At 32.4% G+C, this 17,011-nt stretch overlaps 2 protein-coding genes across 3 annotated transcripts; both read right to left on the bottom strand.

Moving 5' to 3' along the window:
• Positions 1–5,515: 5,515 nt before the first annotated feature.
• LOC105348475 (uncharacterized) lies at positions 5,516–7,531 on the bottom strand. Its single transcript, XM_020062401.3, has 6 exons — positions 7,425–7,531; positions 7,183–7,209; positions 6,717–7,040; positions 6,221–6,328; positions 5,984–6,068; positions 5,516–5,783 (listed from the first exon to the last, which is right to left on the bottom strand). Exons 1-6 carry the CDS (start codon positions 7,501–7,503, stop codon positions 5,573–5,575), a joined length of 834 nt encoding a protein of 277 aa, XP_019917960.3. The 5' UTR covers positions 7,504–7,531; the 3' UTR covers positions 5,516–5,572.
• Positions 7,532–9,252: 1,721 nt separating this feature from the next.
• Positions 9,253–13,894, bottom strand: LOC105348474 (uncharacterized). 2 transcript variants are annotated; one of them, XM_066071613.1, is made up of 6 exons: positions 13,680–13,894; positions 11,730–11,757; positions 11,234–11,563; positions 10,881–11,096; positions 9,975–10,035; positions 9,253–9,855 (listed from the first exon to the last, which is right to left on the bottom strand). In XM_066071613.1, the coding sequence occupies exons 1-6, from the start codon at positions 13,875–13,877 to the stop codon at positions 9,492–9,494; spliced, it is 1,197 nt and encodes a 398-aa protein (XP_065927685.1). In that variant the 5' UTR covers positions 13,878–13,894; the 3' UTR covers positions 9,253–9,491. The 2 variants fall into 2 exon arrangements, with proteins under 2 accessions (XP_065927685.1, XP_065927686.1); XM_066071614.1 differs by having other exon boundaries at positions 11,734–11,757; positions 13,680–13,853.
• Between the last annotated feature and the right edge of the window lie 3,117 nt (positions 13,895–17,011).

The raw sequence follows: 17,011 nt of genomic DNA, 5'->3' as shown, positions 1-17,011 counted from the left end.
GAAATGAAAACAGTTGGTGATACATTTTTAGATAAACTCGGTTATTTTGACTTCAGACGATCTGTAACTCAAAATTATCGGCTCAAAATAACGACAGAAGACATTCTCTTCTATGCGTTGCATCTGTTGACAATTCTCACAACTACATTGGAAATTCTCTGACACTAACCCTAATATTTGGAATTATGACATTCAAGCACATACGTATTAGACAAGTGAACGAACAAGTACTGTTTAAAATTTAGCTGAAGTTTCTTTTGTTTCCTACGGGTAAAAGAACGATCTTAAATCAACATGTTTCCTTATTTTCCAGGTATTGTGATTATAATTAGTTTAAAAACCGAAATGGATGGTGTGACGTCATCGAATATAGTTCAATAGCAGCTCTCATAGCGGCGCGAAATTTAATTTTTTTTTAATAAAGGACAACTTTGATATCTCCTTCAAATCAACAAATAAGAATAACATGATTGCATGAGTTAATTTGAGTTAATTTGAGTGTCTTAATGAACAATGCACGTTTATTATTATCATTTTTTTTGTCCATTGATGCATATTGATGCAATACACTAACATAGTGTAACGACAAACTGTCACTTTCTTCCACCTGCTTTGCATTGGCTGATGTTATGAGATCCCTCCATCTGGAAATAACAAAGATGCAATACATGAATTCTCAAAACAAATCGAATGTTAAATAAAATTTATTTAAAGTCAATTGAATTAAAATTATAGTGGTAGGACAAGTGCTTGATCTATACTTTTTGTTTCTTGTATGTACTTATTGTATATTTACTTGTTGGTATTTAATACTTACTAGTTATTTATGAATTTTAATTCTTACTTCCTATTACTTAATATTTACTTGTTTATTACTAATTTTTATTTTAAAAATTGTTATAATTACTTAATTTTTTTCTAGTTATTAATTAATTCTTAATACTTTTTGTTCATTTTGTTATTTTCTAGCTATTTCTAAATCTATTATACTTTTTTATCTCTAAGGCAATCATCTCCAATATCCCTTTGAAAGAAAAGAACGCAGGTCTGTTTAAGAACCATTTTAAAATATGTTTTATATCATAATGCTATATATATTAAGCATATTGCTTTGCCGTAGTCCGTCTGTTTGTCTTTATGTCGGTCGGTCCACCAACAGTTTCCGTTAAAATGCTTCGCAGAAGTAGCACATACTGATATGAAATTGAGTTTACTTATATAGGTGAAGTTCGATGTAAGGTACAAGTAGTCAAGCTTTTAAAAGAGTTATGCCTCTTGGACTTCGAAAAATTCCAATGATATGCAGATTGAATAGAGGACAGTGATATTAACACATTAAAATAAGATTAACTCAACGATATGCTGAAAAAAGGTGTCAGCCTAATTACTATTGATATTACATCAAAATACAACAAATTTCGCAAATGCAATGCGCACCATTAACTGAATTTCCCTTTCAGTACTTACAATATAATATTGATTTATTTGTCTAATTTATTATACCAAAAATTACTCTAAACAAAACACGCCTGCATTTTGCTCGTATGCTTTTCGAGTCGAATTGAATATGATTTAAAAAAGATAACAGGAAAAATGTACATTTATAAATATGCATGTATTTATTACCAATTAGAAAAAATAAAACATAACAAAACAAAAACCAATCACACTTATATTAAATACTAAGACATAGAACGAAAAGTTCAGTGTCCTTCATGTTTGCGTCTATTTTTGTGTTTACTCTTTGTGAACGAAAAACAATACGTAATATAAAGATACTGCCCCTATCGAGTGGGCGTGTTCATTTTGCGCGCCTTGAAACCTATAATTTATTCAGCATGTATGTGATCGTCTACAAGAATTTAAATAGTTCTCCTTCATAATGGTATTTTTATTTCCCTTCTGTTTTACATATTTTCGTAAATAACGGTTAAAAGGTCGGTTTTGCGCAATACATATGCGCAGTAACAAAGTAATGTGAAATTAACAAAGAAGCAAGAGATTATTTTTAACAATTTTCGTATATTCATTTACCCATTTAACCCACACATTCTGGAGGTCAGCTGCATACCCGTATCCGATAGAGAACAGATAGCTCTGGTTGCTACCAACGTGTACAAGTAGAGGCTTAATCATAGCGCATTGTGCAGGCAGCAAAGTCCACATACCTGCGCAACTAAACAAAGTTCAGGGACAGCGAAATCAGCGTAATTTTACAACCTAACGCAAGAACAACGGTTCCAAGAGATACGAGATCACTGGCAGGGTTGACCACACACTATATCTTCGCCACAAATACCGACAATAAAAGCAAACATGACATCATTGTAACAACACACTTTGTTTTTATCGTGCAATTATTTTTTTTATTTCGTAAAATTGCGTAAAATTTTGAATTAAAGTCTATGCAATTTGAAAAAAATCGTATTTGCATTTTTTCTTTTAAGACTGTACTTTACTTATATTATTCAAACAAATATTACAGACATTTGAAATTAACATTTTATTTATGTGTCACATGTACTATAGTTGTTATGAATTTTTAAATGTATGCCAGTTTAACATAAATGTACAATGTGTGCATTAGGGAAGGGACAATCCAATTTTTTTTAAATTTGTGTCTAGTTTTTTTTTTTTATATATTACTGGCATGTTCAATTCAAGTATATCTGCTTATACAAGTTTTATATAAACGCACCACTCTCTAGGTATTTTATTTAAGAAATACAAACAGAATATTTATTAGCCACCAAAAGTGTATCTCACTTGTTCAACATAATTTGTTTACCAAGCATATAATTAATAATTGATCAAGGGACAACAACTCTAGCAAACATAAATAAAGGCAGCCCGCTTTACGTTTTTTTTTCCGAAATGGGATTTGATCAGTATTTTGACAAAATGTTGAAAACTGTAGATTATTGATTATTCCGATTACACATATATACATGAAGCGTACACAGAATAACAGAAAGAAAGTTTATTAGAGATATGACATTGTATGTGGCGCGTTTCAAAAACTTATCAGACTAGCTGTGGAGAAGCCATTTTGAACAAATGAAGGAAATAGAGTCTGTTTTATTCTATGTAAGTAGTCAATGTTTTTTTTCACCCTTTTTGACTTTTTATTTCGTGTCTTGGATTTATTTATTGTTTTTTTTATATATCATGACATCATTAATGTTATTCCTCGTAATATTACGTCAGTTGTCAATGTTTTTGAGCCTATTCTCGAACTTCATTTTTCCTGCCTTGACTGCATTTCTTGTTTTTGATACAAAACATCGTTAATGTTATATATTGCGTTTTTTATAGTTGTGTATTTATCAAAACTTTTTTCGATTTCCGATGAAATAGAACAAAAATACTACACTTAAATTAAGTACAAGTACAATGAACATTAATTATACTTCATGTTTCTTGAAATCAGAGAGAGGGAGGGAGAGACAGAGAGGCCGAAACCACGACTCATGATAACATTTCACATTTTGAGATATACATGTATAAGAATCAAATTCAGAGCAGTCTGTGTTCAATAGTCTAGGACAATGCATGCATACATGTACACTTTTCTCGCATATATTGATACTTATTTATTTCCGTTTTCATAACAGGAAATTTCCAATCGAACAAATAAAATCTGCATGTGACATATATACTGACCTGTCTATACGGTATGTAAACTCAATATATAATGCCACTTTTGGTGTTTATGTTGAACGAATAAAATTTATTCAATTGTTTCTGTCTTACAAAAACCAGCAGTAATCAATTAATTTTTCCAACTCAATAAAAGATATCTGAATTGTTTCTCTCACCATGTAAAATCGCATGCAAACATATTTTTTTTAGACATTCGGAAACAACTTGATATAAATTTTAATATTTACATGTAACCTAAACCGACGAACTTTTTTCAAATGAATGACTGTGAACGTCAAGGATAATTCATTTTGATGTAAGCTATTTTTAAAAATACTTACTTTATTTTTTGTTTGTTTAATTGCCGTTCAAATACCATTTGAAATACAATTGAGCCATGCGTTCACGTCAAAAGTGAATTTTCACGCACATATTACGCAAAGTCAGCCGATGGTTCGACTAAATATAGGAACGAATCAGAATCAAGAGAAATGACATTTTACGGAGGAAGTAAAACTGTGCCACCGGTATCAATAAATGTAAAAGGTGAAGCATTACGCGGAAGATGGGGAGTTTCGGGTGGACTGTCAACTGGTGGATCACCTGAATTTTTCAAAAAGTGAAATTATTACAAAGAGACTGATGAAATGGACTGTTTCTTTGCCTTGAATACCATGATGTACATTACAAATCATCAATTTAAGCAAATGTTGCTTTGGAAAAAAAACCCACCTAAATAACATGTCATAGTTGATACCAGCTGTTTATTCTGTAAATTTTACTATTGAATATTAGCGATGATTTGGTATGACTTGATCTGTTCCACTTTCGTGACTTATAAATTTTATCTTAACAAACAGCGATCCGCAATAAATTTAAAAAAATTCTGTTTAACATTTGCAAGTTCACTTTAAGTGGCAGTGTTGTTTGTATTGTACGAACATTCTCTTTGTACTGTGACACGCTTTTGTTTTTCCCTTTTTTGCACATTATAATCATTTTATTCTAGTTTTCTAATATTTGGCGGAAAATATTTCTTTAACAATTTAACATGTTTATAATAACTGTTTTTTATGCATGTTCGTATTTAAACACATCTATGAGTGGCATTTTGTGATGTGCTTGATGAAGCAGGCGGCTTTCCGACAAAAAAAAGCTAAAGAAACTACACAGCCAAATGTAATACGTTTACAGTATTGAAAATCAATGTTCAAGTATTTTGATACACCCGGGAGATTAATGTATTACGGTTTTTATAATTGATGAATTGTGTAAGAGTGGTATCCCTTTTACTGATTAGTTTACCTCATCAAATTTCCTGTCGTCATTTATAATTAATGACAGTTGCATCCCCTGTCTTGGTGTTTGTGTGACCTGTTGGATACATGTACAGAAATTTACGTAAGGAATTTGAAAATTACTTTGCGCAAACTTTATAGCATCGGCGGACTTTTGAATTACACCGGAGAACATTAAACTGCATTATTGTATTTATGCACATTGTTATTATAAAGTTAAATTGTCCTTGCCTAATGTTCATTTTTTCATAGGTATAATTTCGTTCTATCCGCATTTGTGTTTTGCCTAAGTTTTAGTCCGCTCAGTGGTGGTTATATTAGGAGCCTATCAGAAAATGAGCGCATAAATGTGCGCATTAAACATTGTACGTCACTTTTTGTTTGGATCTGACCGCAGACCGTGCAGTTTATCCAGTTCTAACATGTACCCACAAACGACAGCTGCCACTTCTTTTGCCTCTTTATACATTCTATCTTTTTATGTGCGGTGTTTCGGTCACAGTTCCATTGTTTCACACATAATTCGATGATATGATTATCACTGAAATTTAAATATAATATTTAACAAATTTGAATAAAACTTCTTTTTTATTCACTTTAACTTAAACCGCCATATACATGATGTTCAATCTTCATTTCAACGATGACAGATTTATATAACTTGTCGGCGCTGGTATCAGTTTCAGAGATACGTCATTATAAACATGGAGTGATGAGATTCTCAATTGTTCGTATTCATTCTGGGTGCTAAATGTTGAATCTTCGTTGTTATTGATCATGTAAAATATACTGCGTGACATAGGAGTCGCAGCTTTGCTGGATTCTGTTGTTCCTCTAATTTGTCTAAAAGAGGTTAAAATAATAGGAATAAGAAAGCAAGTATTTGTGAGGGTGATATGAGAACGGAGTATACATTTCAGGTTGCTTATACAGTACCGACACATGTACATTTATAAGGGGTCGGAGGATGAAGAGTTGTTTTCATTGTACATTGAGTGTATTATTTTAATAACATTTTTCATAAAATCTGTATAATAATTTACCTTTTTCGAAGAAGAACCACAATAATCAGAAGGACAAAGCACAGGCACATTAGAACCGAGATGAGAACCAAACTCACTATTCTCCCTTAAACAAAAAAAAACATAACTATTTACTGTATTAAGTGTAAGAAAAATATATAATTGATATAAATACCGTCATTTCTCATAGAAGAAATTTGGCTAGAGATAATGTCTCATTCAATTCACCGAACGACTAATAAGGAAGGTATTACTAACATAATTTATCAGGAAGCCGCTCATCATGCTGCTTGGGAGTTTTATCCGATACACTGTTGTTGGGTGACACGGGTCTGTTCCCACAGGAAACATCGAATTCACCTTCACCTATGGAAGGAAATTGTTCATTTAAGTTAAGAGGGAGTAGGTACATATCTTACTATAAACTTAAGAAACCCCGTTCGTAACTGATCCCTAAGTTGATTTTAAGTTTGAACGTATAATCAACCATTTGTAAGCCAAGTCATTTGCAAAGAATCACATTATTTTCAAATTATTTTTTTGCACACAGTTAAACAAATTTGTAATTCAGCATGATTTTTAAAATAATGTTTTATTTACGGTTTTAATTGGAACACGGTTTTCATTATCAGGAAATCACTTGGCTCTTCATTTATTTATCGAATAAAATAAATTATTCATGGTGTAAAATCACGTGTATTATGTGGAGATCAAGCATTTTATATATTAACTTAATTTTATGACAAGTCCAAACCTTGAGATGAAACAAGCAGACAGAAATAACTTCGCCTCTCTATTATGTAATACGGTTTGATGTACAAAAGGTCCCCTATTTTTACGATATGTGCATAAGGACTGTTTCTAAAGCTGATGAAGGTGGCATTATCACTTTGTCCAAAGCCAGTTGTAACAGAAATAGACGATTGACTGTTAGGTATGGATATGAGGCTGATCTGCAAACTTCCGGAGAACAATGACGTGAGTTTACATATACAGTTTTCCTCGTCATTCTTGCTGTGAAAATCCAGATACATGTGCTCTCCTCGTTTGGATGACGTTCCACACGACTGAATTTTAGCTATAATAATACAATGGCATATATGTCACGATGTAATGAAAAGTATGTATTGTTTTATTATATTTGAATGCAATTCTATAAGAAATACGTCCTTTTTAAATTAATAATTGGCCACTTTGGTAAACATAAAAAAGCAAGTTACCTGCCACAACGTTGGTGCATATCTGACCTGCAATTAATAACATTGAAATACATTTTTGTTATTTACGTATTCAAAAAAGTGCTCGTAGAAGTGGATAATTGATTCATTTGAACAATATACCCAGGACTTGCATTTAAGTTCTATATTAATAAAGAATTATCACAATGAACTATCAAGATCTCAGCGATTTAAGTACACTCCATTAATGCCAATAACATGATTCAGGACTGATAAATACTCACCTTTAACAACAGAGTGTGCATTCATCTTGAACAACACAGCGTAGTGCAAAACCCAAAGAACATTCGGTGATGTTACCATTTTCGGTATGGTATTAACGTGAGAAACAAAGAACTACGTTTACATTGATTTTATAGCAGTTTTATATAGTACATCTACTTGACCTTCCAACTCTCAGAGGAAAGTATTCAGTAAGTAGTTTGACCGACCTGACCATCTTGAAGGATCGGATATTGTGATACATAAGCAGGAAGTACTCATTTATGGTACATGATGTGATGAAATTCTAAATAAAGGAAAACACTCCAATTTTCGTTTGAAGAGATGTCATGAAAGGCAGATACTTCTCGTACAATTGAAAATAATTAAAGAATATCATAATATCTGTTGTTATATTCAGTAGTATATTCTTACTATATAACTCTATATAGACGAATAGTCAATATTTGTAATATTAGCTCGTCCGAAAAATATTGACCGGTGAATATTTTTTTGATATTGACCGGCTAGGAATAATATCTAGAGAACGTTCCCTCTATTTCAAATAATCGCCTTTGATTTGTTGATTCGTAAACGATGACGTATATAACTCTTCGCGACTCCAAAACAAGGTGACGTCATAATAGACAGCCAGTCAAGGCAAGTAAACAACGGACGCGCAATGCGACGGTTTGCTATCATAACGTAAGGATATGCGAATTACTCTGAAGTAAAATCAGGTAGAACATCTGTATGTTAATTCTTACGGTCGGCGGAATATCACCAGTGACCGTTTGATGCTGAGGATATTTTGGAAATGAACTTCACACAAAATTGAATTCGTGAATTCTTCGTTGAGCTGAGAAAATAACGGCGATGTTTTCAATTACTTTCTTAAATTTTGGTTTGTTTCTTCATATAACAAAACAAATGTTGACTGTGTTTTCGGGAACATTGATTATATTAGCCCACTTGGGACAAAAATAATGCCCTCCGCTTCGCGTCGGGCAATATTTCGTCCCTCGGGGGTTAATATAATCAATGTTGCCCTCAACCCCAGTCAATATTTGTATATTATACCGCCACAGACGCATATCGTTTATTCCTAGCTGTTTACGTTTTTACTTTTATTGTCCATGATGACAAAGGGTATAAAATAATTCATTGTAAAATTCATGACAGAGGGTCAGTACCTCTCAACTCTGTTTTGAAATTTTCATACATATTCCGCATTTACTTTTTCATTTGAATCGACGATTATTGATGGAACTCATGGATCGACAAATAACAAATATGTACAATATCAATTATTGTAGTTACTTACAGCATTGCTATAAAAAGTATCTATCGTATACTACTAACATTTCATACAGAAAACGTTTTATAAGGAGTCGATTTTGACATTTTCATGGGAATAACCATTCAAAACAATTGACATAAGTATTTGAAGATAATCAAGTGTAAACGACCTATAGTATCAAGTCGTGCAAATTTTGTACTGAAACCACTTGCACTGTGAAGTAAAAAGGATTGAACACAAAGGTTATAATAAAGTTCAATTTTATTGTAAATCGGGTGGTGCCAGGTAGAGAAAAACAATCAAAACCCAACTTCACTTCAAATCTGAGATGATTAAAATCAAACACAAACAATATGTACATAATTTAACGGATTTCTAAGTCTGGTATAAAAAAAAAAAGCATTAACAAATGATGCATCATCTAACCTCCCATTTGCATGTACATGTAAATTACTTAAAAGGGGGGCGTCTGTCTGTACACTTATTCAATCTTCATTTGTTATGAAGCAAACAAAATATATATTGAAGCCATTTCAATAGTTTTCCTACTGTTCTTTAACATATGATAAAATCTCTCTCTCTCTCTCTCTCTCTCTCTCTCTCTCTCTCTCTCTCTCTCTCTCTCTCTCTCTCTCTCAGCAAACGTTAAACATTTACGTTTCACTATGCAAGTAAAACAATCAACTTTTTTTTTGTAAACATTTATTCATTAAACAAATTCATCAAAAACGAATTATTAATATTATGAAACAAAACTACGTAATCGATTCCTTTCTATAAGACATCTTACTCATTGAGAGCCTCGAACTTGAGCGTAGTCATACTCAAACGCCGTATTTTTATAATCAACGTTATTTTCAGAATCGTTTATCTCTGAATATACAGAAGGGTTAATGTCTAAAACATTTTGATGACCATCATCTTTGCCTTTGATATTCATGTCAGCAGATAAATAAAAAGAATTTTCAACCATCCAGTATCCACTACCCCTATTTTCGTCGGACTGATGATTTTGCGATCCTCCAATGTCTGCTTTGCTGGCGGAATATTCAATTGGATTAAGTTGTAGATCGTCTTTAAGCCTTTCTTCTTTCATTACTTGATACATATTTTCCGTCAACTCTTTCTTTGATTGACTTTTCTTGTCGTTTCTCCTGAGAGCAGAAAAGTAATTGTAAATGTTGTTATGAAATTATTTTTTAAATTGATGATTGATAGCTAAATATTTCAAAGATGCTTTATAGAAAAAAGGAATGATGGTAAAATAGAATACCGTTTAACTATCATGATAATTGCTAAGATTATGACCAGGACTATTCCACCAGCTCCAGCTACTAATAAAAAAAATAAGTTGATTAATATTTTTTGTCCAAATATCATGCCTTCAAAACGAAGTTATACATTTTGTGATTCACTTAACATTTTAGTTTAACAGTTTGATTTAGGACTTTAAGCATGGAAATTTGATTTTACTATTTTACATTAAAATTTTTACTTAGACACTACTAAAGATTTGTTCATTAGAAGCCTTGCATTTAGACTAATTACTCTTTTATTATTATTAGAATGATCATGTATTTCTGATTAAAATCTTATTATAACTTGTACATGGTAATATTCTAGTTTTCATAAGAAACTCTTATTTAGTCTAAAGAAAACAAACAATTCAAATCGACAGAACCCTGTGGTATGTATACGCTAATATTTACATTTTCCAGTTCTTTGCCTGTGATAACACTTCGTATCGATTGTGTACTATGTAATCCATAACCAATGCCGTACAATTGGGGCGCCGGCGGGGTTTGCTTATTTATATTTAAATATTAAATCGTACAGTGGCTTAAAATTATATAAATAATAAGCAATCATTCTTTGAATATTATGAGGTGATAATTTCGGTCTGGGCGTGATAAAATCTATCATAAAGCCCTTCGAGCTTTATTTGATTTGATCACGCCTTAACCGAAATTATCACCTCATAATACTCAAAGAATGGTTCCTTATTTCTTAAGTAGTAATGTACTAAAATAACGAACATTGATTTAACATTCTTATTCTTTACCGGTACATTCTGTAGATGCAATTACTATTTCTAAAACAAGGAACAATTATTTTATATTCTTGTAAGCATTCAACAGGATTTTATGGAGTCTTAAATCAAAAGAAAATAAAAACGTACGAAAAAACCAAAAGTATTTTGTCGATGCAATTGTTATATCGACGTTTTGGCTGTTGATTCTCTGCGTTGAATTTGCCGTGTCGCTCTGCGTTGAATGTGTAGGAACACTCTGTGGAGAGTTTGTTGAACCGCTCTGTGTTGAAGTAGTGATTGTTTCGCTTGAAGACGGAGGTAAGGTTATGGATTGACAATACCCTTTAACTATTACTGAAGCATCTGTGTTAAGTATGTAGAATTGTATTTAAAGAATTGATAAACTGAACCAAAATAAACTGAATATAATTCGTGAATGTATTACAGAGGTTTGTAGATTCATAGTCAATAATATTCAAAGAACTATTAATAATACCCACTGTTAGAAAGGACAAGTAAGCAGTATCCTGTATCTTTGCAGTGAGGTTGATCATTACAAGCCAACTCTACAGTAGTTGTTTGGGAAGAAAACACAGAGGGAGGGGCTGTTGATTGCGTACATGGCATCCTATATGTGCTACCGTTAATCTCTTTGATCTGTATTGCAGTTCCACATTTATCATAACCGGGATTTCGAGACAGGGAATATATTAACTGTGCATTGAGGGCGTTTTTGAAAGAACATGAACATTGGTATTTGATAAGCCCGAAATCCACATACATGTTATTTTTAGAGACTACGGGACCATCACATCTGTCCAAGACATTACCTAAAAAAAGAAAAACCAATATAATAAGTCTGGAAATTTTTTTTATTTAAAATCGATTTTTTTATGAAAGCAATAAGAATTTGTTTCGTAGTTTTCATAGCGTCATAATAATTTGGAATTAAAAAAGCAAAAAATAAAGTTCAGAAAGAATAAAAAAAACAACCACCTACTATCTTCACTGCATGCTCTTTGGCCTGAAAAAAAAAATAACTTTATGTAACAAGTTTAAATTTTGTTACGTTAATTGATTACTTGTCTTCATCTTTAACTTGGGGTCATGATTTCCAGAGTTTGCGCAGAGGAAATCAACAAGAAATGTAGGAGGAGAGAGGTTTTTCATAAGTGTTTAGATATTTCTATTCCTAGCAATATTAGCCTAGTTTAAGGCATTTTAAAAGAAAGTTAAAAAGGTTGAAAACTCTTTTTTGAGACTTTTCGCAGGCGTTAAAAATAAATAAAAATTGTCCAATATTTTGATACTAAATATACTTTGAATTTAGATTTTTTCAAAAGGCCAAGTGAAGAGAAGACAATATACTAAAACTTTATTTTTTGGATGATGTAATCCCTTTAGAGGCCACGCCTGACCAAAGGGGCGTAAATTTTGGAATTTCCATAATTAATTCGGATTTTAAAAAGGTTGTTATAGAATCATAACAATGCTTTTTTTATACTAAAAAATGGGATATAAAAATGATTTTTGAAGTGTAGTCTTTTTCTCAATTTTTTTTCTGATATCTTTATTTATTTAATTTATTTATTGATTTATTTAAATATTGGCAAAATGCTTTCTATTTATATGATTATATGCGGATTTTGTATCATATTTCATATGATATATTGTTTCACATTTAAAATGGTTAAGGTGGCAAATGGTCTCGTTGTTTTAAAAGCGAATTAGGGAAACAAGTCCACCATGCATCCGGCATATTATACATTGGATATGGAATGTCTCGGTTAAAAAAAATATAAATGAATAAACAGGACCTTTTTAAAAAATATAATTTAAAGGAATCCTTTGGCTAAGAAAGACGCACTGATGCACTTTCTTTCTGGACGCCGCATAGGTATCACTCGAATACTTATTTTGTTCCTTCAGACAATTTATTTCAAAAATCCACCACCTCCTATTCACATTTCCAGTGTTTAAAGTGTTTGACGATATTGCGTAACCAAAGTTTGTTTTCAGTTTCTAAAACAAGAAATTGATAATATTTATATTTGTACATTATTATTAAACACTAATCGAATTTTATTATTACGTCCTAATTATTTCAAAATTTATAATTGTCACGCAATTTAATTGACACTTTCCGGAAATATGGGCTGAGAATGATATTATAATATCAAGAAGTTATATAGTATTATGTAATATTATGTAAAATGATATTACCTTATGTGTTACAATGTAATGAAACATTTAAAGTCACGCTGCTGTTGGCAAAAAGCAACATCTACCACGTCATTATTTTTTTAAATATGTATCGAAAAATAGAGGTGATGGATCTACGTCAAGCAAAATACATAAGTTATACATGTAGCTTTTTCACATAAAAATCTATTATTGATAACAAAAAAAGAAGAGTGGAGAAAGGTATACTCCATAAACTACAATTTATAAGAAGACAGGTCGTATTTTTTTTTTTAACAAGATAATGATTATTACTGTAAACAACTATTATTCGGGACGACATATCTCGCAATTTACCTGCTATGAACTGGTTCGCGGCGACTGATTTTCACAACCAAGCCTTATCCACACCCATTTCTCTATAACAAATTTTGGCCAAATACTGGTCCGCGCCAAGAAATATTCGCGACAACCTCACGACAATTTATCGCACGCAAATACATGTTGGTTTACAGTTTCGTTATATCTTGTGGAGAATCTTTTCCCTATTCAAAATTGTCTCTTCTAAAATGCATTTGCTTACAAGTTCATGAAAATAAACGTTATTGTTATAAGTCAACGTCCGCTCAAAATAATCATCAAATTTTTGCAATATATTACCTGTAGCATGTTGATCCACGATTACTAAATGTACACAAAATCAGACGATGCTTGACTTTCAGGCATTAAGAGTTTTAAACGGACAGAGAAAGCAAATTTACTTACCACAAACGTCACAGCATAAATAAGAATAACAATACATGAGGAGGAGGACAGTTTTGACCATACTGTTGTGATCACATACGAGATCGTGTTTTCTTTCAAGGGTTTTATCCTCGGATATGACGTGTCAACGTATTTACAGGTTTCTTCCCGATGTTTATTCTTGGTCGGAAATTGCCTCCTTAGTTCGAGCATAGTCATATATAAACCACTCGTACAAAAATGAGTGATTTTATTCATTTCCTACTTCCCTCTTAATTAATTTTTGTGCATGTGAGAGAGTTACATACTTGATGTACATGTAAATAGAAAGAGTTGGGGCTGGTTTAATAGTTTATCAGCTACATGTAAAATGACTTGTTTATTGTACATTCATTAATATTAAGCAAAGTACTTTTCACGAGTTTACCTTTCTCATGCAGTTTATTCATTATTATTTTTTATTATTTTTTTATTCCGGGGGGGGGGGGGGGGGTTGGGGGTTGGTAGAGAAAACACCTATTGTTTCCGTTCTGATAAATTATCTTCGACGGAGTTTCGACAGCCACTTTTTAAAAACGAAAGGGGCCCTCAAGCCGGTATCTTTGCGTCATAGGTTTCCGATAGTCTAACATTTAACGCTTCACTTAGAGCTACTTCGATTGGAACATGAGGTCTTACTCAAGGCTGCGGTCACATTACCGGATGTTTACATCAAGACATGCTTATCAACTTAACTCAGAAAAGCTACATGTAGAAGGGTAACTGATTAACATGTTTGCCATTGATAGCAATTTCACAGACACAAAAGACAGTATTGAGTAATTTCTAATACTTCGAAGTTCACTAGATTATCGTGCATTTCAATGGTATTTTAAGGAAACAGCTTTATCAAGATTAGCTGGTTTTTGTGAAGAAATAATTCCTAATTGTACATTAACATGCTTCATTAATATTTTCGTTTAAGGAAAGAAATGTTTGAAGAAATTTAGTGTTCATGCATGCAAAAATAGCCTATAATTGGATCGATATGACAGTTAAATATGGCTCTTGCTTGTATATATCTATGTAATTCTTCTATCAACCACCCTCACCCCCCCCCCCCCCCCCCCCCCCACCAAAAAGTGAACAAATCATATAAGGCAGGTATTAAAGTTTACACTGAAATAGCTAGTACACGCATTACAGATGTTTGGTCCACCTCTAAATTTTTCGCAGAAAATATAGCGCGAGATCACTGACGCCACACGTCAAAGTTTACGCATCTCGACTCAATACGAATGAATGCATGGAAGCATGGTAAAAATCTCTTGGGTCTCACCAAAGCTTGTGCGGTAATCAAAACTTCTTCAAACCTTAAGGCACCGTTAATTACGAGTTAAATGTTAGCCATTCTTGGCATAGCACTACGGGAAAAAAAACATTAGAGAGCATTATAGGATGTTGCCAGTTTTTTTTTTTGGATGAATCTGTAGGTTAAGCTTGTTCTTTTTTCCCGCGCACACTGGTTCTAACAGCTGGATTTGAACCCCTTGCTCTAAAATATACATTCAAAATCAAGCATTTAAAAGCAAAGAAATCTTTTACTGACCAAAATCAATCGATTTTGTACATTTATTTGGTCTAAGGCTATTAATTTGTAGATCATTTGAGTTTAGGACCCAATCATGATATCGTTTTTATACAAATAATGTACATACGAGGGTCAATAAAAAATACAATTGGGCTGTCTATCATGAATTTTTCATAAAAGTCATAACTTACAGATTATGTTATGCAACAACACATATTTTATTGAAATACGATCGTTTTATTTCATTTGATGAAAAGGTATTTTAGTTACCCGATTTTAAAATCAACATGTTTTGTCATCAAGGCGCACGGTAACGTTGAAAATACGACGTCAATGTGACGCACGCTCAGTTAATAGAAATATCCAATCTCTATATCACCCTTAGTCTGTTGTGCTCTTCACCAAACAATTTAATTCGGCACTATATCACTTGACGCCTAATTTGTTCACATTTGTCAAAAAATCATAAGTTTGTTCCTCGAAGTTTTCTTATTTTTTACCGCATGTCTCTTCGTTTACATAAAGAAAATCCTTAAATGTCAGATGACATTGTTTATTCTTTTGACAAAATATTTACAGATATTCTACTCTCTTCCGTTCTGTTTGATGTCCAAAACACAGTTACCAGAACCCCCACAAAACGTGTAAGAGTTAAACACAATTGTGAAAATAATTTTTAAATTAATTTTTCCACCATTGAGTATTTTCACAGATTTTATCGGCTTTTCTTCGAGTTAAATCTATACTGTGTATATTTTTGTTGCGTCGTGATGTCCGGCGACGTCAATGTTTTAGTCAATTCTGAAAAGGACTATCTGTCTTTAGTAACTAATATCTCTTCAACAAATTTATATATCCCGTCATATTTAGTACATGGAATATCATGACAATTCTTAATTTTAGGTTTCAATATTATTTTGTTTTAAGCCCAATTTATGGAGATATAACTTTCAACATTATGTGGTTTATTTTTGACAGAACACTAAGTTTGACCGTGCGCCGTGGCCACATTTTTGCAGGATTTGATTCTAAATAATTCTTAGAAAAAAAGGAATATATTAACTTTTTTAGTTTCAGATTGTTGGAAACAATTTTTTATTTATGTCTACTAAATTGAGTAGTTATATGACTTTAAATAACATAGCTATGGCAAAAATCTTCGTATTTTTCAATTGACACTCGTGTGTAACTGTGTCATTTCGCTCAAATTAATACTCGCCCTTTTGAATTTTTGCATCTTTTCCCTCGTTGTCAGCAGGGGTGCATAACACTTGGCGGATCCGCAACTTTATTTAAAAACTGTTTATCTCTACCGGTGTTAACAGTCGTTTGACCAGTTCCGAATTTTGACCGGTTCCGAATAGTTCGGGGAATTAAAAGCTGATAATTAATAAAGACAAACCTATAACCTACACCATGTAGGCATACAAATATTCTTCTGATTGATATATAACTATGATTTTTTCCCGATCAATTTGAGTACGATCGACCTACTTTAACTATGGGGCGAACCCTGGTTACCGCGACGCTTTAAAGCGCAGAATATCGTCTGCAAACAATTCAGATCTTGACGAGCAGCAACATTCCGACTATCAGAAGTACTTAAAGATACAAAAAGGTTTCGGACAATAGAATTGTAGATCTCTAAAGAATTTTATAATTTCCTCCCGGTTTCATTTTACCAGTTTCGAATAGCAGAAATAAACACTGTAGGAAAACAGAACCATGTGATATATCTATGTCCCTGTGCATGACTACAGTGTTTCATTATTGACAGTAGTTA

This window comes from Magallana gigas, chromosome 9 (assembly GCF_963853765.1).
Source record: "Magallana gigas chromosome 9, xbMagGiga1.1, whole genome shotgun sequence".
In the NCBI taxonomy this organism is placed as follows: Eukaryota; Metazoa; Mollusca; class Bivalvia; order Ostreida; family Ostreidae; genus Magallana; species Magallana gigas.
The sequence above is the reverse complement of the archived record's forward strand: the minus strand, read 5'-3'. Positions and strand labels throughout refer to the sequence as shown.